Raw genomic sequence first — 24,510 nt, forward strand, 5'->3', positions numbered from 1 at the left:
AGTGGGGGCATCATTATCACAGGTGTGTGACATGTGAGTGGGGGCATCATTATCACAGGTGTTTGACACGAGAATGGGGGCATCATTATCACAGGTGTGTGACACGAGAGTGGGGGCATCATTATCACAGGTGTGTGACACGAGAGTGGGGGCATCATTATCACAGGTGTGTGACACGAGAGTGGGGGCATCATTATCACAGGTGTGTGACGCGAGAGTGGGAGCATCATTATCACAGGTGTGTGACACGAGAGTGGGGGCATCATTATCACAGGTGTGTGACACGAGAGTGGGGGCATCATTATCACAGGTGTGTGACATACTTACAGCAGGTGTGTGACACGATAGAAAGAGAGAATCATACAATAATCCCATGCGCATGACGGAAAAGTGAACGGCTCATAGTGTAGTCACAGGTGTGACACTGGAAGGGACGCCAGCACTGGGGCGCTTTGCCATACAGTGCTCCGTCCCTGAGAGGTTGACTAGATGGGATTAACCAGGAGGAAGCTATGTAAAAGTTCAATAACAGAAATTAAACAGTTTAGGGTTTCTGGACTGAGAAATGACATTATCAGTGAGACTCTATAGAGATTACCTCTGTCTTTAAGACCATATGGGGTCAAATCTCAGCGAGGCTGAATCAGTCCTATTCACAGAAATCAGTGGTGTAGACAGCTCTAGCAGGGGATGTAGCGCTGTACTAGGGGATGTAGCGCTGATGTAGACAGCTCTAGCAGGGGATGTAGCGCTGTACTAGGGGATGTAGCGCTGATGTAGACAGCTCTAACAGGGGATGTAGCGCTGTACTAGGGGATGTAGCGCTGATGTAGACAGCTCTAACAGGGGATGTAGCGCTGTACAGTCATATGTTGGTGCCTTTCTCACTCTGCCTCTCACCCGCACCTTCCTCCAGCTTCTGGCATCAAAAAACAGATCCGGCTGATGGTTCTGAGCTCAGCAGTCGCCCTCTCGTCCCCTCTGATTCTGCTCTGTTTCCTGCCCGTGCTGCTCAGCCTGGGCCACACCCTGAGCTAGGCACACGGCTGATATACCTGGTGGCCAGGTGAGTTCAGGCTATGATTGGCCTCATCCTACCTGGGGGGAGGGATAGGCACATATACTCTGAGCTGCAGCATGTGTTACTACCGGCTGTAATAACTATTATTCCGTTTCCCCTGAAGGGGACAAGCGGCAAAATAGATACCATAGCGCTTCCACTGCTGCCAGGGACTCTGGGTAATCACATGCAAATGAGCACTCAGTGTCATTTTTTGCTTCTTATCCATTTTAACAGCGACTCCTTTAAGATTATGCCTGCCGTATTACACAGCTCTTTCAGCATAGCATGGGTTAAAGAAGTGCATGGCCAGCAACCCTTCTCACAGACAGCTTTTTGACCTAGATATAAATATACGTAAAGGTGAGGTTTACTTTATACGGCAGGTCTTTGTCTAACAAAGTCTCCTGGGTGATGAACTGGGGCAAACCGGCACCGCATTTATCATCTGAAAAAATCAATGTGGGACTCTATGGGCCATCTCCATCGAGCTCCATAGCAGGGCATTTCCCCTGGCATTATCTGCCATTCTAGCACATGGCATTTCCCCTGGCATTAACTGCCATTCTAGCACATGGCATTTCCCCTGGCATTAACTGCCATTCTAGCACATGGCATTTCCCCTGTCATTAACTGCTATTCTAGCACATGGCATTTCCCCTGGCATTATCTGCCATTCTAGCACATGGCATTTCCCCTGGCATTATCTGCTATTCTAGCACATGGCATTTCCCCTGGCATTATCTGCTATTCTAGCCCATGGCATTTCCCCTGGCATTAACTGCTATTCTAGCACATGGCATTTCCCCTGGCATTAACTGCTATTCTAGCACATGGCATTTCCCCTGGCATTAACTGCTATTCTAGTGCAGGGCATTTCCCCTGGCATTAACTGCTATTCTAGCCCATGGCATTTCCCCTGGCATTAACTGCTATTCTAGCACATGGTATTTCCCCTGGCATTAACTGCTATTCTAGCACATGGCATTTCCCCTGTCATTAACTGCTATTCTAGTGCAGGGCATTTCCCCTGGCATTAACTGCTATTCTAGCACATGGCATTTCCCCTGGCATTAACTGCTATTCTAGCACATGGCATTTCCCCTGGCATTAACTGCTATTCTAGCACATGGTATTTCCCCTGGCATTAACTGCTATTCTAGCACATGGCATTTCCCCTGGCATTAACTGCTATTCTAGTGCAGGGCATTTCCCCTGGCATTAACTGCTACTCTAGCACATGGCATTTCCCCTGGCATTAACTGCTATTCTAGCACATGGCATTTCCCCTGGCATTAACTGCTATTCTAGCACATGGCATTTCCCCTGGCATTAACTGCTATTCTAACCCATGGCATTTCCCCTGGCATTAACTGCTATTCCAGCCCATGGCATTTTCCCTGGCATTAACTGCTATTCTAGCCCATGGCATTTCCCCTGGCATTAACTGCTATTCTAGCCCATGGCATTTCCCCTGGCATTAACTGCTATGCTAGTCCATGTCATTTCCACTGGCATTAACTGCTATTCTAGTCCCTGGCATTTCCCCTGGCATTAACTGCTATTCCAGCCCATGGTATTTCCCCTGGCATTAACTGCTATTCTAGCACATGGCATTTCCCCTGGCATTAACTGCTATTCTAACCCATGGCATTTCCCCTGACATTAACTGCTATTCCAGCCCATGGCATTTCCCCTGGCATTAACTGCTATTCTAGCCCATGGCATTTCCCCTGGCATTAACTGCTATTCTAGCCCATGGCATTTCCCCTGGCATTAACTGCTATGCTAGTCCATGTCATTTCCACTGGCATTAACTGCTATTCTAGTCCCTGGCATTTCCCCTGGCATTAACTGCTATTCCAGCCCATGGTATTTCCCCTGGCATTAACTGCTATTCTAGCACATGGCATTTCCCCTGGCATTAACTGCTATTCTAACTTATGGCATTTCCCCTGGCATTAACTGCTATTCTAGTGCATGGCATTTCCCCTGGCATTAACTGCTATTCTTACCCATGGCATTTCTCCTGGCATTATCTGCTATTCTAGCACATGGCATTTCCCCTGGCATTAACTGCTATTCTAGCCCATGGCATTTCCCCTGGCATTAACTGCTATTCTAGCACATGGCATTTCCCCTGCATTATCTGCTATTCTAGTCCCTGGCATTTCCCCTGGCATTATCTGCTATTCTAGCCCATGGCATTTCCCCTGGCATTAACTGCTATTCTAGTCCATGGCATTTCCCCTGGCATTATCTGCTATTCTAACCCATGGCATTTCCCCTGGCATTATCTGCTATTCTAGTGCATGTCATTCCCCCTGGCATTAACTGCTATTCTAGTCCCTGGCATTTCCCCTGGCATTGTCTGCTATTCTAGTGCATGGCATTTCCCCTGGCATTAACTGCTATTCTAACTCATGGCATTTCCCCTGGCATTAACTGCTATTCTAGTCCATGGCATTTCCCCTGGCATTAACTGCTATTCTAGTGCATGGCATTTCCCCTGGCATTAACTGTTATTCTAGTGCATGGCATTTCCCCTGTATTAACTGCTATTCTAGCACATGGCATTTCCCCTGGCATTAACTGCTATTCTAGTGCATGGCATTTCCCCTGGCATTAACTGCAATTCTAGTGCATGGCATGTCCCCTGGCATTAACTGCTATTCTAGCACATGGCATTCCCCTGGCATTAACTGCTATTCTAGTCCCTGGCATTAACTGCTATTCTAGCCCATGGCATTTCCCCTGGCATTAACTGCTATTCTAACCCATGGCATTTCCCCTGGCATTAACTGCTACTCTAACCCATGGCATTTCCCCTGGCATTAACTGCTATTCTAGTGCAGGGCATTTCCCCTGGCATTAACTGCTATTCTAGCACATGGCATTTCCCCTGGCATTAACTGCTATTCTAGCACATGGCATTTCCCCTGGCATTAACTTCTATTCTAGTGCAGGGCATTTCCCCTGGCATTAACTGCTATTCTAACCCATGGCATTTCCTCTGGCATTAACTGCTATTCTAACCCATGGCATTTCCCCTGGCATTAACTACTATTCTAGCACATGACATTTCCCCTGGCATTAACTGCTATTCTAACCCATGGCATTTCCCCTGGCATTAACTGCTATTCTAACCCATGACATTTCCCCTGGCATTAACTGCTACTCTAACCCATGGCATTTCCCCTGGCATTAACTGCTATTCTAGTGCAGGGCATTTCCCCTGGCATTAACTGCTATTCTAGCACATGGCATTTCCCCTGGCATTAACTGCTATTCTAGCACATGGCATTTCCCCTGGCATTAACTTCTATTCTAGTGCAGGGCATTTCCCCTGGCATTAACTGCTATTCTAGTGCAGGGTATTTCCCCTGGCATTATCTGCTATTCTAGCACATGGCATTTCCCCTGGCATTAACTGCTATTCTAGTGCATGGCATGTCCCCTGGCATTAATTGTTTTCTAGTGCAGGGCATTTCCCCTGGCATTAACTGCTATTCTAGCACATGTCATTCCCCTTGGCATTAACTGCTATTCTAGCACATGGCATTTCCCCTGGCATTAACTGCTATTCTAGCACATGGCATGTCCCCTGCCATTAACTTCTATTCTAGCACATGGCATTTCCCCTGGCATTAACTGCATTCTTGTCCCTGGCATTTCCCCTGGCATTAACTGCTATTCTAACCCATGGCATTTCCCCTGGCATTAACTGCTATTTTAGTGCAGGGCATTTCCCCTGGCATTAACTGCTATTCTAGCACATGGCATTTCCCCTGGCATTAACTGCTATTCTAGCACATGGCATTTCCCCTGGCATTAACTGCTATTCTAGTGCAGGGCATTTCCCCTGGCATTAATTGCTATTCTAGCACATGGCATTTCCCCTGGCATTATCTGCTATTCCAGTCCCTGGCATTTCCCCTGGCATTAACTGCTATTCTAGTGCAGGGCATTTCCCCTGGCATTAACTGCTATTCTAGTGCAGGGCATTTCCCCTGGCATTATCTGCTATTCTAGTGCATGGCATTTCCCCTGGCATAAACTACTATTCTAACCCATGGCATTTCCCCTGGCATTAACAACTATTCTAACCCATGGCATTTCCCCTGGCAATAACTGCTATTCTAGCACATAGCATTCCCCCTGGCATTAACTGCTATTCTAGTCCCTGGCATTTCCTCTGGCATTAACTGCTATTCTAGTGCATGGCATTTCCCCTGGCATTAACTGCTATTCTAGCCCATGGCATTTCCCCTGGCATTAACTGCTATTCTAGTGCAGGGCATTTCCCCTGGCATTAACTGCTATTCTAGCCCATGGCATTTCCCGTGGCATTAACTGCTATTCTAGCACATGGCATTTCCCCTGGCATTAACTGCTATTCTAGCACATGGCATTTCCCCTGGCATTAACTGCTATTCTTACCCATGGCATTTCCCCTGGCATTATCTGCTATTCTAGCACATGGCATGTCCCCTGGCATTAACTGCTATTCTAGCACATAGCATTCCCCCTGGCATTAACTGCTATTCTAGTCCCTGGCATTTCCTCTGGCATTAACTGCTATTCTAGTGCATGGCATTTCCCCTGGCATTAACTGCTATTCTAGCCCATGGCATTTCCCCTGGCATTAACTGCTATTCTAGTGCAGGGCATTTCCCCTGGCATTAACTGCTATTCTAGCCCATGGCATTTCCCGTGGCATTAACTGCTATTCTAGCACATGGCATTTCCCCTGGCATTAACTGCTATTCTAGCACATGGCATTTCCCCTGGCATTAACTGCTATTCTTACCCATGGCATTTCCCCTGGCATTATCTGCTATTCTAGCACATGGCATTTCCCCTGGCATTAACTGCTATTCTTACCCATGTCATTTCCCTTGGCATTAACTGCTATTCTAGCCCATGGCATTTCCCCTGGCATTAACTGCTATTCTAGTGCAGGGCATTTCCCCTGGCATTAACTGCTATTCTAGCACATGGCATTTCCCCTGTCATTAACTGCTATTCTAGCACATGGCATTTCCCTTGGCATTAACTGCTATTCTAGCACATGGCATTTCCCCTGGCATTAACTGCTATTCTAGAACATGGCATTTCCCCTGGCATTAACTGCTATTCTAGTACATGGCATTTCCCCTGGCATTAACTGCTATTCTAGCACATGGCATTTCCCCTGGCATTAACTGCTATTCTAGCCCATGGCATTTCCCCTGGCATTAACTGCTATTCTAGCCCATGGCATTTCCCCTGGCATTAACTGCTATTCTAGCCCGAGGCATTTCCCCTGGCATTGACTGCTATTCTAGCCCATGGCATTTCCCCTGGCATTAACTGCTATGCTAGTCCATGTCATTTCCACTGGCATTAACTGCTATTCTAGTCCCTGGCATTTCCCCTGGCATTAACTGCTATTCCAGCCCATGGTATTTTTCCTGGCATTAACTGCTATTCTAGCACATGGCATTTCCCCTGGCATTAACTGCTATTCTAACCCATGGCATTTCCCCTGGCATTTACTGCTATTCTAGCACATGGCATTTCCCCTGGCATTAACTGCTATTCCAGCGCATGGCATTTCCCCTGGCATTAACTGCTATTCTAGCGCATGGCATTTCCCCTGGCATTAACTGCTATTCCAGCCCATGGCATTTCCCCTGGCATTAACTGCTATTCTAGCACATGGCATTTCTCCTGGCATTAACTGCTATTCTAGTGCAGGGCATTTCCCCTGGCATTAACTGCTATTCCAGCCCATGGCATTTCCCCTGGCATTAACTCTTATTCCAGCGCATGGCATTTCCCCTGGCATTAACTGCTATTCTAGCGCATGGCATTTCCCCTGGCATTAACTGCTATTCCAGCCCATGGCATTTCCCCTGGCATTAACTGCTATTCTAGCGAATGGCATTTCCCCTGGCATTAACTGCTATTCTAGCCCATGGCATTTCCCCTGGCATTATCTGCTATTCTAGCGAATGGCATTTCCCCTGGCATTAACTGCTATTCTAGCCCATGGCATTTCTCCTGGCATTATCTGCTATTCTAGCGAATGGCATTTCCCCTAGCATTAACTGCTATTCTAGCCCATGGCATTTCTCCTGGCATTAACTGCTATTCTAGCGAATGGCATGTCCCCTGGCATTATCTGCTATTCTAGCGAATGGCATTTCCCCTGGCATTAACTGCTATTCTAGCCCTTGGCATTTCCCCTGGCATAAACTGCTATTCTAGCGAATGGCATGTCCCCTGGCATTAACTGCTATTCTAGCACATGGCATTTCCCCTGGCATTAACTGCTATTCTAGCACATGGCATTTCCCCTGGCATTAACTGCTATTCTAACCCATGGCATTTCCCGTAGCATTAACTGCTATTCTAGCACATGGCATTTCCCCTGGCATTAACTGCTATTCTAACCCATGGCATTTCCCCTGGCATTAACTGTTATTCCACCCCATGGAATTTCCCCTGGCATTATCTGCTATTCTAGCCCATGGCATGTCCCCTGGCATTAACTGCTATTCCAGCCCATGGCATTTCCCTTGGCATTATCTGCTATTCTAGTGCATGGCATTTCCCCTGGCATTAACTGCTATTCTAGCCCATGGCATTTCCCCTGGCATTAACTGCTATTCTAGCACATGGCATTTCCCCTGGCATTAACTGCTATTCTAACCCATGGCATTTCCCCTGGCATTAACTGCTATTCTAGCCCATGGCATTTCCCCTGGCATTAACTGCTATTCTAACCCATGGCATTTCCCCTGGCATTAACTGCTATGCTAGTGCATGGCATTTCCCCTGGCATTAACTGCTATTCCAGCCCATGGCATTTCCCCTGGCATTAACTGCTATTCTAATGCATGGTATTTCCCCTGGCATTATCTGCTATTCTAGCACATGGCATTTCCCCTGGCATTAACTGCTATGCTAGTGCATGGCATTTCCCCTGGCATTATCTGCTATTCTAGCACATGGCATTTCCCCTGGCATTAACTGCTATTCTAGTGCAGGACATTTCCCCTGGCATTAACTGCTATTCTAGTGCATGGCATTTCCCCTGGCATTAACTGCTATTCTAGTGCAGGACATTTCCCCTGGCATTAACTGCTATTCTAGTGCAGGGCATTTCCCCTTGGCATTAACTGCTATTCTAGCCCATGGCATTTCCCGTGGCATTAACTGCTATTCTAGCACATGGCATTTCCCCTGGCATTAACTGCTATTCTAGCACATAGCATTTCCCCTGGCATTAACTGCTATTCTAGCACATGGCATTTCCCCTGGCATTAACTGCTATTCTAGCACATGGCATTTCCCCTGGCATTAACTGCTATTCTAGTGCAGGGCATTTCCCCTGGCATTAACTGCTATTCTAGCCCATGGCATTTCCCCTGGCATTATCTGCTATTCTAGCCCATGGCATTTCCCCTGGCATTAATTGCTATTCTAGCACATGGCATTTCCCCTGGCATTAACTGCTATTCTAGCACATGGTATTTCCCCTGGCATTAACTGCTATTCTAACACATGGCATTTCCCCTGGCATTAACTGCTATTCTAGTGCAGCGCATTTCCCCTGGCATTAACTGATATTCTAGCACATGGCATTTCCCCTGGCATTAACTGCTATTCTAGCACATGGCATTTCCCCTGGCATTAACTGCTATTCTAACCCATGGCATCTCTCCTGGCATTAACTGCTATTCCAGCCCATGGCATTTCCCCTGGCATTAACTGCTATTCTAGCCCATGGCATTTCCCCTGGCATTAACTGCTATTCTAACCCATGGCATTTCCCCTGGCATTAACTGCTATGCTAGTCCATGTCATTTCCACTGGCATTAACTGCTATTCTAGTCCCTGGCATTTCCCCTGGCATTAACTGCTATTCCAGCCCATGGTATTTCTCCTGGCATTAACTGCTATTCTAGCACATGGCATTTCCCCTGGCATTAACTGCTATTCTAACTTATGGCATTTCCCCTGGCATTAACTGCTATTCTAGTGCATGGCATTTCTCCTGGCATTAACTGCTATTCTTACCCATGGCATTTCTCCTGGCATTATTTGCTATTCTAGCACATGGCATTTCCCCTGGCATTAACTGCTATTCTAGCCCATGGCATTTCCCCTGGCATTAACTGCTATTCTAGCACATGGCATTTCCCCTGGCATTAACTGCAATTCTAGCACATGGCATTTCCCCTGGCATTAACTGCTATTCTAGCACATGGCATTTCCCCTGGCATTAACTGCTATTCTAGTGCATGGCATTTCCCCTGGCATTAACTGCTATTCTTACCCATGGCATTTCTCCTGGCATTATTTGCTATTCTAGCACATGGCATTTCCCCTGGCTTTAACTGCTATTCTAACCCAAAGCATTTCCCCTGGCATTAACTGCTATTCTAGCCCATGGCATTTCCCCTGGCATTATCTGCTATTCTAGCCCATGGCATTTCCCCTGGCATTAATTGCTATTCTAGCACATGGCATTTCCCCTGGCATTAACTGCTATTCTAGCACATGGTATTTCCCCTGGCATTAACTGCTATTCTAGCACATGGCATTTCCCCTGGCATTAACTGCTATTCTAGCACATGGCATTTCCCCTAGCATTAACTGCTATTCTAACCCATGGCATTTCTCCTGGCATTAACTGCTATTCCAGCCCATGGCATTTCCCCTGGCATTAACTGCTATTCTAGCCCATGGCATTTCTCCTGGCATTAACTGCTATTCTAACCCATGGCATTTCCCCTGGCATTAACTGCTATGCTAGTCCATGTCATTTCCACTGGCATTAACTGCTATTCTAGTCCCTGGCATTTCCCCTGGCATTAACTGCTATTCCAGCCCATGGTATTTCTCCTGGCATTAACTGCTATTCTAGCACATGGCATTTCCCCTGGCATTAACTGCTATTCTAACTTATGGCATTTCCCCTGGCATTAACTGCTTTTCTAGTGCATGCATTTCCCCTGGCATTAACTGCTATTCTTACCCATGGCATTTCTCCTGGCATTAACTGCTATTCTAGCACATGTCATTTCCCCTGGCATTAACTGCTATTCTAGCACATGGCATTTCTCCTGGCATTAACTGCTATTTCAGCCCATGGCATTTCCCCTGGCATTATCTGCTATTCTAGCACATGGCATTTCCCCTGGCATTAACTGCTATTCTAGCCCATGGCATTTCCCCTGGCATTAACTGCTATTCTAGTGCAGGGCATTTCCCCTGGCATTAACTGCTATTCTAACCCAAGGCATTTCCCATGGCATTAACTGCTATTCTTACCCATGGCATTTCTCCTGGCATTATCTGCTATTCTAGCACATGGCATTTCCCCTGGCATTAACTGCTATTCTAGCCCATGGCATTTCCCCTGGCATTAACTGCTATTCTAACCAATGGCATTTCCCCTGGCATTAACTGTTATTCCACCCCATGGCATTTCCCCTGGCATTATCTGCTATTCTAGCCCATGGCATGTCCCTTGGCATTATCTGCTTTTCCAGCCCATGGCATTTCCCTTGGCATTATCTGCTATTCTAGTGCATGGCATTTCCCCTGGCATTAACTGCTATTCTAGCCCATGGCATTTCCCCTGGCATTAACTGCTATTCTAGCACATGGCATTTCCCCTGGCATTAACTGCTATTCTAACCCAAGGCATTTCCCCTGGCATTAACTGCTATTCTAACCCATGGCATTTCCCCTGGCATTAACTGCTATGCTAGTGCAGGACATTTCCCCTGGCATTAACTGCTATTCTAGTGCATGGCATTTCCCCTGGCATTAACTGCTATTCTAGCACATGGCATTTCCCCTGGCATTAACTGCTATTCTAGCCCATGGCATTTCCCCTGGCATTAACTGCTATTCTAGTGCAGGGCATTTCCCCTGGCATTAACTGCTATTCTAGCCCATGGCATTTCCCCTGGCATTAACTGCTATTCTAGCACATGGCATTTCCCCTGGCATTAACTGCTATTCTAGCACATGGCATTTCCCCTGGCATTAACTTCTATTCTAGCACATGGCATTTCCCCTGGCATTATCTGCTATTCTAGCACATGGCATTTCCCCTGGCATTAACTGCTATTCTAGCACATGGCATTCCCCTGGCATTAACTGCATTCTTACCCATGTCATTTCCCCTGGCATTAACTGCTATTCTAGTGCATGGCATTTCCCCTGGCATTAACTGCTATTCTAGTTCATGGCATTTCCCCTGGCATTAACTGCTATTCTAGTGCAGGGCATTTCTCCTGGCATTAACTGCTATTCTAGCCCATGGCATTTCCCCTGGCATTAACTGCTATTCTAGCCCATGGCATTTCCCCTGGCATTAACTGCGATTCTAGCACATGGCATTTCCCCTGGCATTAACTGCTATTCTAACCCATGGCATTTCCCCTGGCATTAACTGCTATTCTAGCACATGGCATTTCCCCTGGCATTAACTGCTATTCTAGCACATGGCATTTCCCCTGGCATTAACTGCTATTCTAGTGCAGGGCATTTCCCCTGGCATTAACTGCTATTCTAGCCCATGGCATCTCCCCTGGCATTATCTGTTATTCCAGCCCATGGCATTTCCCCTGGCATTATCTGCTATTCTAGCACATGGCATTTCCCCTGGCATTAACTGCTATTCTAGCCCATGGCATTTCCCCTGGCATTAACTGCTATACTAGCACATGGCATTTCCCCTGGCATTATCTGCTATTCTAGCACATGGCATTTCCCCTGGCATTAACTGCTATTCCAGCCCATGGCATTTCCCCTGGCATTAACTGCTATTCTAGCGCATGGCATTTCCCCTGGCATTAACTGCTATTCTAGCACATGGCATTTCCCCTGGCATTAACTGCTATTCTAGCCCATGGCATTTCCCCTGGCATTAACTGCTATTCTAGCCCATGGCATTTCCCCTGGCATTATCTGCTATTCTAGCCCATGGCATTTCCCCTGGCATTAATTGCTATTCTAGCACATGGCATTTCCCCTGGCATTAACTGCTATTCTAGCACATGGTATTTCCCCTGGCATTAACTGCTATTCTAACACATGGCATTTCCCCTGGCATTAACTGCTATTCTAGTGCAGCGCATTTCCCCTGGCATTAACTGCTATTCTAGCACATGGCATTTCCCCTGGCATTAACTGCTATTCTAGCCCATGGCATTTCCCCTGGCATTAACTGCTATTCTAACCCATGGCATTTCCCCTGGCATTAACTGCTATGCTAGTCCATGTCATTTCCACTGGCATTAACTGCTATTCTAGTCCCTGGCATTTCCCCTGGCATTAACTGCTATTCCAGCCCATGGTATTTCTCCTGGCATTAACTGCTATTCTAGCACATGGCATTTCCCCTGGCATTAACTGCTATTCTAACTTATGGCATTTCCCCTGGCATTAACTGCTTTTCTAGTGCATGCATTTCCCCTGGCATTAACTGCTACTCTTACCCATGGCATTTCTCCTGGCATTAACTGCTATTCTAGCACATGTCATTTCCCCTGGCATTAACTGCTATTCTAGCACATGGCATTTCTCCTGGCATTAACTGCTATTTCAGCCCATGGCATTTCCCCTGGCATTATCTGCTATTCTAGCACATGGCATTTCCCCTGGCATTAACTGCTATTCTAGCCCATGGCATTTCCCCTGGCATTAACTGCTATTCTAGTGCAGGGCATTTCCCCTGGCATTAACTGCTATTCTAACCCAAGGCATTTCCCCTGGCATTAACTGCTATTCTTACCCATGGCATTTCTCCTGGCATTATCTGCTATTCTAGCACATGGCATTTCCCCTGGCATTAACTGCTATTCTAGCCCATGGCATTTCCCCTGGCATTAACTGTTATTCCACCCCATGGCATTTCCCCTGGCATTATCTGCTATTCTAGCCCATGGCATGTCCATTGGCATTATCTGCTATTCCAGCCCATGGCATTTCCCTTGGCATTATCTGCTATTCTAGTGCATGGCATTTCCCCTGGCATTAACTGCTATTCTAGCCCATGGCATTTCCCCTGGCATTAACTGCTATTCTAGCACATGGCATTTCCCCTGGCATTAACTGCTATTCTAACCCAAGGCATTTCCCCTGGCATTAACTGCTATTCTAACCCATGGCATTTCCCCTGGCATTAACTGCTATGCTAGTGCAGGACATTTCCCCTGGCATTAACTGCTCTTCTAGTGCATGGCATTTCCCCTGGCATTAACTGCTATTCTAGCACATGGCATTTCCCCTGGCATTAACTGCTATTCTAGCCCATGGCATTTCCCCTGGCATTAACTGCTATTCTAGTGCAGGGCATTTCCCCTGGCATTAACTGCTATTCTAGCCCATGGCATTTCCCCTGGCATTAACTGCTATTCTAGCACATGGCATTTCCCCTGGCATTAACTGCTATTCTAGCACATGGCATTTCCCCTGGCATTAACTGCTATTCTAGCACATGGCATTTCCCCTGGCATTATCTGCTATTCTAGCACATGGCATTTCCCCTGGCATTAACTGCTATTCTAGCACATGGCATTCCCCTGGCATTAACTGCATTCTTACCCATGTCATTTCCCCTGGCATTAACTGCTATTCTAGCACATGGCATTTCCCCTGGCATTAACTGCTATTCTAGCACATGGCATTTCCCCTGGCATTATCTGCTATTCTAGCACATGGCATTTCCCCTGGCATGAACTGCTATACTAGCACATGGCATTTCCCTTGGCATTAATTGCTATTCTAGCACATGGCATTTCCCCTGGCATTAACTGCTATTCTAGCCCATGGCATTTCCCCTGGCATTAACTGCTATTCTAACCAATGGCATTTCCCCTGGCATTAACTGCTATTCTAGTGCAGCGCATTTCCCCTGGCATTAACTGCTATTCCAGCCCATGGCATTTCCCCTGGCATCAACTGCTATTCTAGCCCATGGCATTTCCCCTGGCATTAACTGCTATTCAAGCCCATGGCATTTCCCCTGGCATTAACTGCTATGCTAGTCCATGGCATTTCCCCTGGCATTAACTGCTATTCCAGCCCATGGTATTTCTCCTGGCATTAACTGCTATTCTAGCACATGGCATTTCCCCTGGCATTATCTGCTATTCTAGCACATGGCATTTCCCCTGGCATTAACTGCTATTCTAGCACATGGCATTTCCCCTGGCATTAACTGCATTCTTACCCATGTCATTTCCCCTGGCATTAACTGCTATTCTAGTGCAGGACATTTCCCCTGGCATTAACTGCTATTCTAGTGCATGGCATTTCCCCTGGCATTAACTGCTATTCTAGTGCAGGGCATTTCTCCTGGCATTAACTGCTATTCTAGCCCATGGCATTTCCCCTGGCATTAACTGCTATTCTAGCACATGGCATTTCCCCTGGCATTAACTGCTATTCTAGTGCAGGGCATTTCCCCTGGCATTAACTGCTATTCTAGCCCATGGCATTTCCCCTGGCATTAACTGCTATTCTAGCACATGGCATTTCCCCTGGCATTAACTGCTATTCTAACCCATGGCATTTCCCCTGGCATTAACTGCTATTCTAGCACATGGCATTTCCCCTGGCATTAACTGCTATTCTAGCACATGGCATTTCCCCTGGCATTAACTGCTATTCTAGTGCAGGGCATTTCCCCTGGCATTAACTGCTATTCTAGCCCATGGCATCTCCCCTGGCATTATCTGCTATTCCAGCCCATGGCATTTCCCCTGGCATTAACTGCTATTCTAGCCCATGGCATTTCCCCTGGCATTAACTGCTATACTAGCACATGGCATTTCCCCTGGCATTAATTGCTATTCTAGCACATGGCATTTACCCTGGCATTAACTGCTATTCTAGCCCATGGCATTTCCCCTGGCATTAACTGCTATTCTAACCAATGGCATTTCCCCTGGCATTAACTGCTATTCTAGTGCAGCGCATTTCCCCTGGCATTAACTGCTATTCTAGCACATGGCATTTCCCCTGGCATTAACTGCTATTCTAGCACATGGCATTTCCCCTGGCATTAACTGCTATTCTAACCCATGGCATTACCCCTGGCATTAACTGCTATTCTAGCCCATGGCATTTCCCCTGGCATTAACTGCTATGCAAGTCCATGTCATTTCCCCTGGCATTAACTGCTATTCCAGCCCATGGTATTTCTCCTGGCATTAACTGCTATTCTAGCACATGGCATTTCCCCTGGCATTAACTGCTATTCTAACTTATGTCATTTCCCCTGGCATTAACTGCTATTCTAGTGCATGGCATTTCCCCTGGCATTAACTGCTATTCTTACCCATGGCATTTCTCCTGGCATTATCTGCTATTCTAGCACATGGCATTTCCCCTGGCATTAACTGCTATTCTAGCCCATGGCATTTCCCCTGGCATTAACTGCTATTCTAGCACATGGCATTTCCCCTGGCATTAACTGCAATTCTAGCACATGGCATTTCCCCTGGCATTAACTGCTATTCTAGCACATGGCATTTCCCCTGGCATTAACTGCTATTCTAGCACATGGCATTTCCACTGGCATTAACTGCTATTCCAGCCCATGGCATTTCCCCTGGCATTAACTGCTATTCTAGCACATGGCATTTCCCCTGGCATTAACTGCTATTCCAGTCCATGGCATTTCCCCTGGCATTAACTGCTATTCTAGTGCATGGCATTTCTCCTGGCTTTAACTGCTATTCTAACCCAAAGCATTTCCCCTGGCATTAACTGCTATTCTAGCACATGGCATTTCCCCTGGCATTAACTGCTATTCTAGCACATGGCATTTCCCCTGGCATTAACTGCTATGCTAGACCATGTCATTTCCCCTGGCATTAACTGCTATTCTAGCACATGGCATTTCTCCTGGCATTAACTGCTATTCTAGTGCAGGGCATTTCCCCTGGCATTAACTGCTATTCCAGCCCATGGCATTTCCCCTGGCATTATCTGCTATTCTAGCGAATGGCATGTCCCCTGGCATTAACTGCTATTCTAGCCCATGGCATTTCCCCTGGCATTATCTGCTATTCTAGCACATGGCATTTCGCCTGGCATTAACTGCTATTCTAGCCCATGGCATTTCCCCTGGCATTAACTGCTATTCTAACCCATGGCATTTCCCCTGACATTAACTGCTATTCTAGCACATGGCATTTCCCCTGGCATTAACTGCTATTCTAGCCCATGGCATTTCCCCTGGCATTAACTGCTATTCTAGCCCATGGCATTTCTCCTGGCATTAACTGCTATTCTAGCACATGGCATTTCCCCTGGCATTAACTGCTATTCTAACCCATGGCATTTCTCCTGGCATTAACTGCTATTCTAGCACATGGCATTTCCCTTGGCATTAACTGCTATTCTAGCACATGGCATTTCCCCTGGCATTAACTGCTATTCTAACCCATGGCATTTCTCCTGGCATTAACTGCTATTCTAGCACATGGCATTTCCCTTGGCATTAACTGCTATTCTAGCACATGGCATTTCCCCTGGCATTAACTGCTATTCTAGCACATGGCATTTCCCCTGGCATTAATTGCTATTCTAGCACATGGCATTTCCCCTGGCATTAATTGCTATGCTAGCCCATTGCAGGAAACGCCTGCGTGCGATACCGTCTCATCTGCTTCTGTTTTGCAGCGAGTAGAGTTCGATAAATGGACCTCACCAATATTTATCAAAGTCTCCCACCTGCACACAACACCAGCCCAGCATCAGATGAATCAGGGAGATAGGCACCCCAAGCACTTCTAGTTTTAGCGCTAGATATACTGGGGGATAAATTCTGATGTAAGTTTGGTGTAACAGTTGTGACAAACAGCTTACTCCGGGGCTCCGCCGCTTGTCCGGGACGGTTAGAACACGGTCTTTTAGGGTAGGTTAAAATGAGGAGGCGTCACGTACTGTTCCTTTAAACAGGCTGGGCCTGGTTTATTCAGTCCCAGGCACTGAGACTGCCACAGTGCATACAACAAAACACATCAAAAACAAAAGCTGCTCACCTGAGCGATACCTTAACTTAGATTTCCCTAACTCAGGGTGGAAGTGGCTTTTCCACTTTCCAACGACAAAACAAGGTACTTTTGCAGACTTAGCCAAATGAACAGAACGATTGAACCTGTGTCGGGAAGAGGCTTCTCCCCACTGTGTTCAGCAGCCTTCCAGGCTCTGGAGAAGAGACCAGAGCAACCAGGAAATCAGTCTTACATACCTGATTTCTAATTAGCATGACAGGTGACAGAAATCAGGCAGCCAGACAAACTCTGGTCTGGATCTCTCATCCCTCAGTTTCAGCGCTTGCCAAACTGTGGGATGGAGTGCATGTATTATAAGGCTGCATTCCCAGGCCAGACAGGATAGAAACTGTTCAGTATCCTGGGAGCCCTATATATGGAATTTATTACCAGGCCCTGGTTTCTGTCACATATCCTCCCCCCCAGCTCAGACCCCGAGGGATGAGCGACCATGGATATTAGGGAGTGCATCCTTGACAACCCGTCAGCATTGCCATGTTTGTGCTCTGACCTGTGTTCCACAGAAAATTTAAAGGGTTGTAGGCTTAGGAACCACCTGGTCACTCTAGCATTCTTCTCCCTGTTTTGACACATCCAGGTAAGGGGTGCATGATCTGTGACCAACCGGAATTTTCTCCCCAACAGGTAGTATTTGAGCGTCTCTACAGCCCACTTTATTGCGAGACACTCTTTCTCTACTATGGAGTAATTCTTCTCCTGGGGATTTAGTTTCCTACTTAAATAAAGGATGGGGTGTTCCTCACCTTGAGACTCCTGGGAGAGTACCGCCCCCAGCCCTACCTCAGATGCGTCGGTTTGGACTACGAACTCTTTGGAGAAGTCAGGTGTGACCAACACTGGTTGGGCACAGAGAGCTTCTTTCAGGCTTCTAAAGGCCTGTTCGGTTTCGGGGGACCACTTTACCATAAGCGGTCCTCTTGCTTTTGTGAGGTCGGTTAGTGGGGTTGCCTTAGTTGCAAAATTGGGAATAAACCTTCTATAGTACCCAATTAACCCCAAAAAGGTCCTTACTTGTTTTTTTGTAACTGGCCTTGGCCAACCTTGTATCGCCTCCACTTTGAGTGTTTGGGGTTTGAGTAAACCTCTGCTAATAGAATACCCCAGATACTTGGCCTCCTCCAGACCAATGGTGCATTTAGCGGGGTTAGCAGTTAGTCCAGCAGACCGAACTGCGTCGAGCACAGCTTGGACCTTTGGAAGGTGGGATTGCCAATCTTAACTATGGATTACCACATCATCCAGGTAGGCAGCAGCATACCGAGCATGTGGTTTTAAAATTTTATCCATCATTCTTTGGAATGTGGCGGGAGCTCCATGTAAGCCAAAAGGCAGCACCCTATACTGAAAGAGGCCATCTGGGGTTGAGAAGGCTGTCTTTTCTTTTGCCCTTTCTGTGAGGGGAACCTGCCAGTACCCTTTTGTTAGGTCTAGGGTTGTGAGATATCGGGCTTTGCCCAGTCTCTCTACAAGTTCATCTACCCTGGGCATAGGATAAATATCAAATTTTGACACCGCGTTTAGTTTCCGGTAGTCATTACAAAACCTTGTTGTACCATCTGGCTTTGGGACTAAGACTATAGGGCTGTTCCACCCACTTTGGGATTCCTCAATTACGCCTAGTTTTAGCATTTTTTTAACCTCTAAACTTATAGCATCTCTTTTGGCCTCTTGGATTTGGTACGGTTTAAGGTTAACTCGGACCCCCGGGTCAGAGACTAGGTCATGTTCAATTACGCTAGTTCTACCTGGCTGTGTAGAGAAGATTTCTTTGTTTCTTCTCACTAAATTCTGAACCTCTTGTTTCTGATGAACGGACAGGGTTTCAGCTATGCTAACCTCTGGGTCAGTTTCTTGACTCTCTGACGGACCTGGGGTTACTAGGGTTGACAAGACTTCTCTATCTTTCCAGGGCTTGAGTAGGTTTATATGGTAAATTTGCTCAGGTTTCCTCCTACCTGGCTGTCTTACCTTATAATTTACTTCTCCCACTCTTTCCAAGACCTCATATGGCCCATGCCATTTAGCAAGGAATTTACTTTCCACGGTGGGAACCAGAACTAGTACCCTATCACCTGGAAAAAAAATTCTGACCCTAGCACCCTTATTATACGTATTCCTCTGTGCTTCTTGAGCTTTCTCCATGTGTTCCCTCACTATGGGTAGGACTGCAGCAATGCGGTCCTGCATCTGGGCAACATGCTCTATTACACTTCTGTAAGGGGTAACCTCGTGTTCCCAAGTCTCTTTGGCTATATCCAGTAAGCCCCTTGGGTGTCGGCCATACAATAGTTCAAACGGGGAGAAGCCTGTGGATGATTGGGGAACTTCCCTAATGGCAAATAACAGGTACGGTAACAAACAATCCCAGTTTTTCCCATCTTTATCGACCGCCCGCCGTAACATGCTCTTTAAGGTTTTATTGAACCTTTCCACTAAACCATCTGTTTGTGGATGATAGACTGAGGTTCTGAGATGCTTGATTTTTAGGAGTTTACATAACTCTTTTGTTACTTGGGACATAAATGGTGTTCCCTGGTCAGATAGAATCTCTTTAGGAATTCCAACCCGGGAAAACAGAACTACCAACTCTTTTGCTATGTTTTTGGCAGAGGTGCTACGTAGGGGAACTGCCTCCGGATATCGGGTAGCATAATCTAATATTACCAATATATGCTGATGTCCCCTAGCAGACTTTATTAGGGGTCCTACTAGATCCATAGCAATCCGGTCAAATGGTACCTCTATTATGGGAAGGGGTACCAATGGGCTGCGGTACGCCTTGAACGGGGCGGTGATCTGACATGCTGGGCATGAGGAACAATAATTCGTAATTTCTGCCAGAACCCCAGGCCAATAGAAGCTTCGGAGAACCTTTTCCTTTGTCTTTTCCACCCCTAGGTGTCCCCCCAATGGATGACTATGTGCGAGGTGTAATACTACGTTACGGAATGTCCGTGGTACCAACAATTGTTTAGTTGTAACTGATTTCCTTTTATCAACCCGATATACTAGGTCGTTCTCTACCTCGAAGTAGGGGTAAGCAAGTGACCTATCTGGTTGGCCAGGAGTACTATTCTGGTCCCGTATATTCCCCCTTGCTACCGCTAACGTGGGGTCCTCCCACTGGGCCTTCTTAAAACTCCCAGGACTGACCTCTAGGTCAGCGAGGGTCTTATCCGGTTCTGGGGTGGTAAGTGTCTGATCAACATCTTGATTTGGGGTATTCCCTACCAAAGTAGTGATGGGGAAGGGAATTTTACAGCACTCCTCCTTTTCCCCCTTCTTATTTGGGCCCTCGTCAACATCCATTTCTGAAAAAGGGAAAGGATTTGTTTCTTCTATTACTTCTTTATGGTCCGCTATTGAACTCTGGGCGCTATTCTGAGCGGGGGACCACATTTTTAGAAAATGGGGAAAGTCGGTCCCTATTAACACATCATGTGCCAGTTTGGGTACAATACCCACCTTGAAATCTAAAGAACCAAACTCTGTTTCAAAAAAAACATCAACAGTGGAATATTCATGATTATCCCCATGTATACAACAAATTGCCACTCTTTGTGAACTGTTTCCCTGTTTCTTCTTAATGGGCAAGAGGTATTCGGACACTAGTGTGACCATGCTCTTAGAGTCCAGAAGTGCCCGAACCCTCTTACCATTAACCTTTACAAATGCCCACAGATGGTTATTCAAGGGGTCCTCTGGGCTAGGGCGCATACATTGGGACAACAGCGAATAAGGTTCCACGCTGTTGCATTGCATGGGCTCATCATTTAGTGGGCAGATTTTTGCTGTGTGGCCCCTCTCATGACAATTTACACATTTAGGTACATAGTCTGTGTCCCACTTAGAGCCTTTTCCCGGCTCCCCATGTTGGCTATTGCCCTTAGTGTGCGAACCACTGTTGCTGGTGCTGCGTGAAGGTGGTCGCCGCTCTTCAGCTCCCCTTAACCCCGGTATCCTTTTACCGTCTCTGGAAGAGTCCTGGAACCTCGGGTAGTGGGGTTGCTCCACGACTGTGGGTTGCGGGTGCTCTTCTGCTGCATTGTACCTTTCTACGAGGGCCACAAGCTCATCCGCATTGTGGGGGTCACTCCGACTGACCCAACGGCGTAAGGCAGAGGGAAGTTTCATCAAGAACTGGTCCATGACCAACCGTTCCACGATGTGGCTTGCTGAGTTGATCTCGGGTTGTAGCCACTTCCGGGCGAGGTGGATGAGGTCATACATCTGGCTTCGGGTGGCTTTATCCATCGTGAAGGACCATGCGTGAAACCTTTGGGCGCGAACAGCCGTGGTTACGCCGAGGCGGGCGAGGATCTCGAACTTCAATTTTGCATAGACGTTAGCTTCGGCTGGCTCTAGATCAAAGTAAGCCTTCTGGGGTTCGCCGCTTAGGAAGGGTGCGATTAGACCAGCCCACTCAGCTTCTGGCCATCCCTCTCTCTGTGCCGTGCGTTCAAACGTGAGAAGATAGGCTTCCACATCATCCGAGGGTCCCATCTTCTGAAGGTAGTGGCTTGCCCTGGTCATTTTCGGAACTGGGGCTGCCGCTGCCAGTGGAAGGTTACTGATAGTCCCCCTCAGGATCTCGAGTTCCTGCTGTAAGCCCTGAGCGAACCGCTGTTGCTCCTCTCTCAGCAAGCGGTTTGTCTCTTGCTGGTTTGCATTAGTCTCTTGCTGGGCTATTAACAGCTGTCGCTGGGTTTCACTCGCCTGTTGCTGAGCTTCATTCGCGTCTTTCTGGACAGCGACATTGCGTACCAGCGCACTCACCACGTCTTCCATCTTGTTTGGAGAGAGAGAAAAAAAAACTTTTTTTTTTTTTTTTCTTTAAAGTTCTTTAACCCCCAGACCTTTTAGTGGCTGCCCGCAATCTCCACCATATGTGACAAACAGCTTACTCCGGGGCTCCGCCGCTTGTCCGGGACGGTTAGAACACGGTCTTTTAGGGTAGGTTAAAATGAGGAGGCGTCACGTACTGTTCCTTTAAACAGGCTGGGCCTGGTTTATTCAGTCCCAGGCACTGAGACTGCCACAGTGCATACAACAAAACACATCAAAAACAAAAGCTGCTCACCTGAGCGATAACTTAACTTAGATTTCCCTAACTCAGGGTGGAAGTGGCTTTTCCACTTTCCAACGACAAAACAAGGTACTTTTGCAGACTTAGCCAAATGAACAGAACGATTGAACCTGTGTGGGGAAGAGGCTTCTCCCCACTGTGTTCAGCAGCCTTCCAGGCTCTGGAGAAGAGACCAGAGCAACCAGGAAATCAGTCTTACATACCTGATTTCTAATTAGCATGACAGGTGACAGAAATCAGGCAGCCAGACAAACTCTGGTCTGGATCTCTCATCCCTCAGTTCCAGCGCTTGCCAAACTGTGGGATGGAGTGCATGTATTATAAGGCTGCATTCCCAGGCCAGACAGGATAGAAACTGTTCAGTATCCTGGGAGCCCTATATATGGAATTTATTACCATCCCCTGGTTTCTGTCACATAGTGTAACAGGTCAGAAACACACTCCATAGAAAGCATTATCACTTTTATTTGCTGGATCCTATGTTTTGCCTCACAATTGCACTGGTTTTGCTCAAAAGAAACACTGATACATGACCCTCCCCCAGGATTTTTGCCTCAGGTTTCCACCACGTTTTGCCCAGTTTAGCAGCCAGGAGGCCTCGGCACATGATATCCGTGATGTGGTTTTGCGCTCTTTGTATGGACCTGCTCGGGTTTCTGTAGACCTCCTATTGGTACCTCCATGTTAACCCTTTTTTGTTTTTTGTTTACTGGTTGTGTATTTGTGTATTTCAGAAACCTTGGAAATGTTCCACCTGTAGAGACCAGAATGAGGACGTTACCGACTCCGTGAGGACCTGGGTCTGGGGGAGATTTCTTACTATGTGGACCTCTTAAAAATATTCTGCTGATCTGAGTCTGACTCTGAGCCTCGTCCTACAATTCAGTCTCTGCCCGGGAGTCATTTTCTGTCTGCGAGAGGACGATCCCGGCTCATCACCTGCCCCACCTCGTCTGCGAGAGGAAGATCCCGGCTCACCACCTGCCCCACCTCATCTGCGAGAGGAAGAACCCAGCTCACCACCTGCCCCACCTCGTCTGCGAGAGGAAGATCCCGGCTCACCACCTGCCCCACCTCGTCTGCGAGAGGAAGAACCCAGCTCACCACCTGCCCCACCTCGTCTGCGAGAGGAAGATCCCGGCTCACCACCTGCCCCACCTCGTCTGCGCGAGGAAGATCCCGGCTCACCACCTGCCCCACCTCGTCTGCGAGAGGATGATCCCGGCTCACCACCTGCCCCACCTCGTCTGCAAGAGGAAGATCCCGGCTCACCATCTGCCCCACCTCGTCTGCGAGAGGAAGATCCCGGCTCACCACCTGCCCCACCTCCCGGCTCACCACCTGCCCCACCTCGTCTGTGAGAGGAAGATCCCGGCTCACCACCTGCCCCACCTCGTCTGTGAGAGGAAGATCCCGGCTCACCACCTGCCCCACCTCGTCTGCGAGAGGAAGATCCCGGCTCACCACCTGCCCCACCTCGTCTGCGAGAGGATGATCCCGGCTCACCACCTGCCCCACCTCGTCTGCGAGAGGAAGATCCCGGCTCACCACCTGCCCCACCTCCCGGCTCACCACCTGCCCCACCTCGTCTGCGAGAAGAAGATCCCGGCTCACCACCTGCCCCACCTCGTCTGCGAGAGGACGATCCCGGCTCACCACCTGCCCCACCTCGCCTGCGAGAGGAAGATCCTGGCTCACCACCTGCCCCACCTCCCGGCTCACCACCTGCCCCACCTCGTCTGTGAGAGGAAGATCCCGGCTCACCACCTGCCCCACCTCGTCTGTGAGAGGAAGATCCCGGCTCACCACCTGCCCCACCTCGTCTGCGAGAGGAAGATCCCGGCTCACCACCTGCCCCACCTCCCGGCTCACCACCTGCCCCACCTCGTCTGCGAGAGGAAGATCCCGGCTCACCACCTGCCCCACCTCCCGGCTCACCACCTGCCCCACCTCGTCTGTGAGAGGAAGATCCCGGCTCACCACCTGCCCCACCTCGTCTGCGAGAGGATGATCCCGGCTCACCACCTGCCCCACCTCGTCTGCGAGAGGAAGATCCCGGCTCACCACCTGCCCCACCTCGTCTGCGAGAGGAAGATCCCGGCTCACCACCTGCCCCACCTCGTCTGCGAGAGGATGATCCCGGCTCACCACCTGCCCCACCTCGTCTGCGAGAGGAAGATCCCGGCTCACCACCTGCCCCACCTCGTCTGCGAGAGGATGATCCCGGCTCACCACCTGCCCCACCTCGTCTGCGAGAGGAAGATCCCGGC

General features: G+C 48.1%; 1 protein-coding gene across 1 annotated transcript in view; it reads left to right on the top strand.

The window, feature by feature from the left end:
- The window catches only part of VTCN1 (V-set domain containing T cell activation inhibitor 1), a 91,949-nt gene extending 68,478 nt beyond the window's left edge, over positions 1-23,471 (top strand). Inside the window, exons 5-6 of the mRNA XM_075593485.1 lie at positions 917-1,066; positions 22,975-23,471. Of these exons, the coding sequence (XP_075449600.1) occupies positions 917-1,038 (122 nt within the window). The 3' untranslated portion in view covers positions 1,039-1,066; positions 22,975-23,471. The remainder of the gene's footprint in view (positions 1-916; positions 1,067-22,974) is intronic.
- Positions 23,472-24,510: the final 1,039 nt, after the last annotated feature.

The sequence above is a fragment of the Ascaphus truei genome, chromosome 3 (assembly GCF_040206685.1).
Source record: "Ascaphus truei isolate aAscTru1 chromosome 3, aAscTru1.hap1, whole genome shotgun sequence".
Classification (NCBI taxonomy): domain Eukaryota; kingdom Metazoa; phylum Chordata; class Amphibia; order Anura; family Ascaphidae; genus Ascaphus; species Ascaphus truei.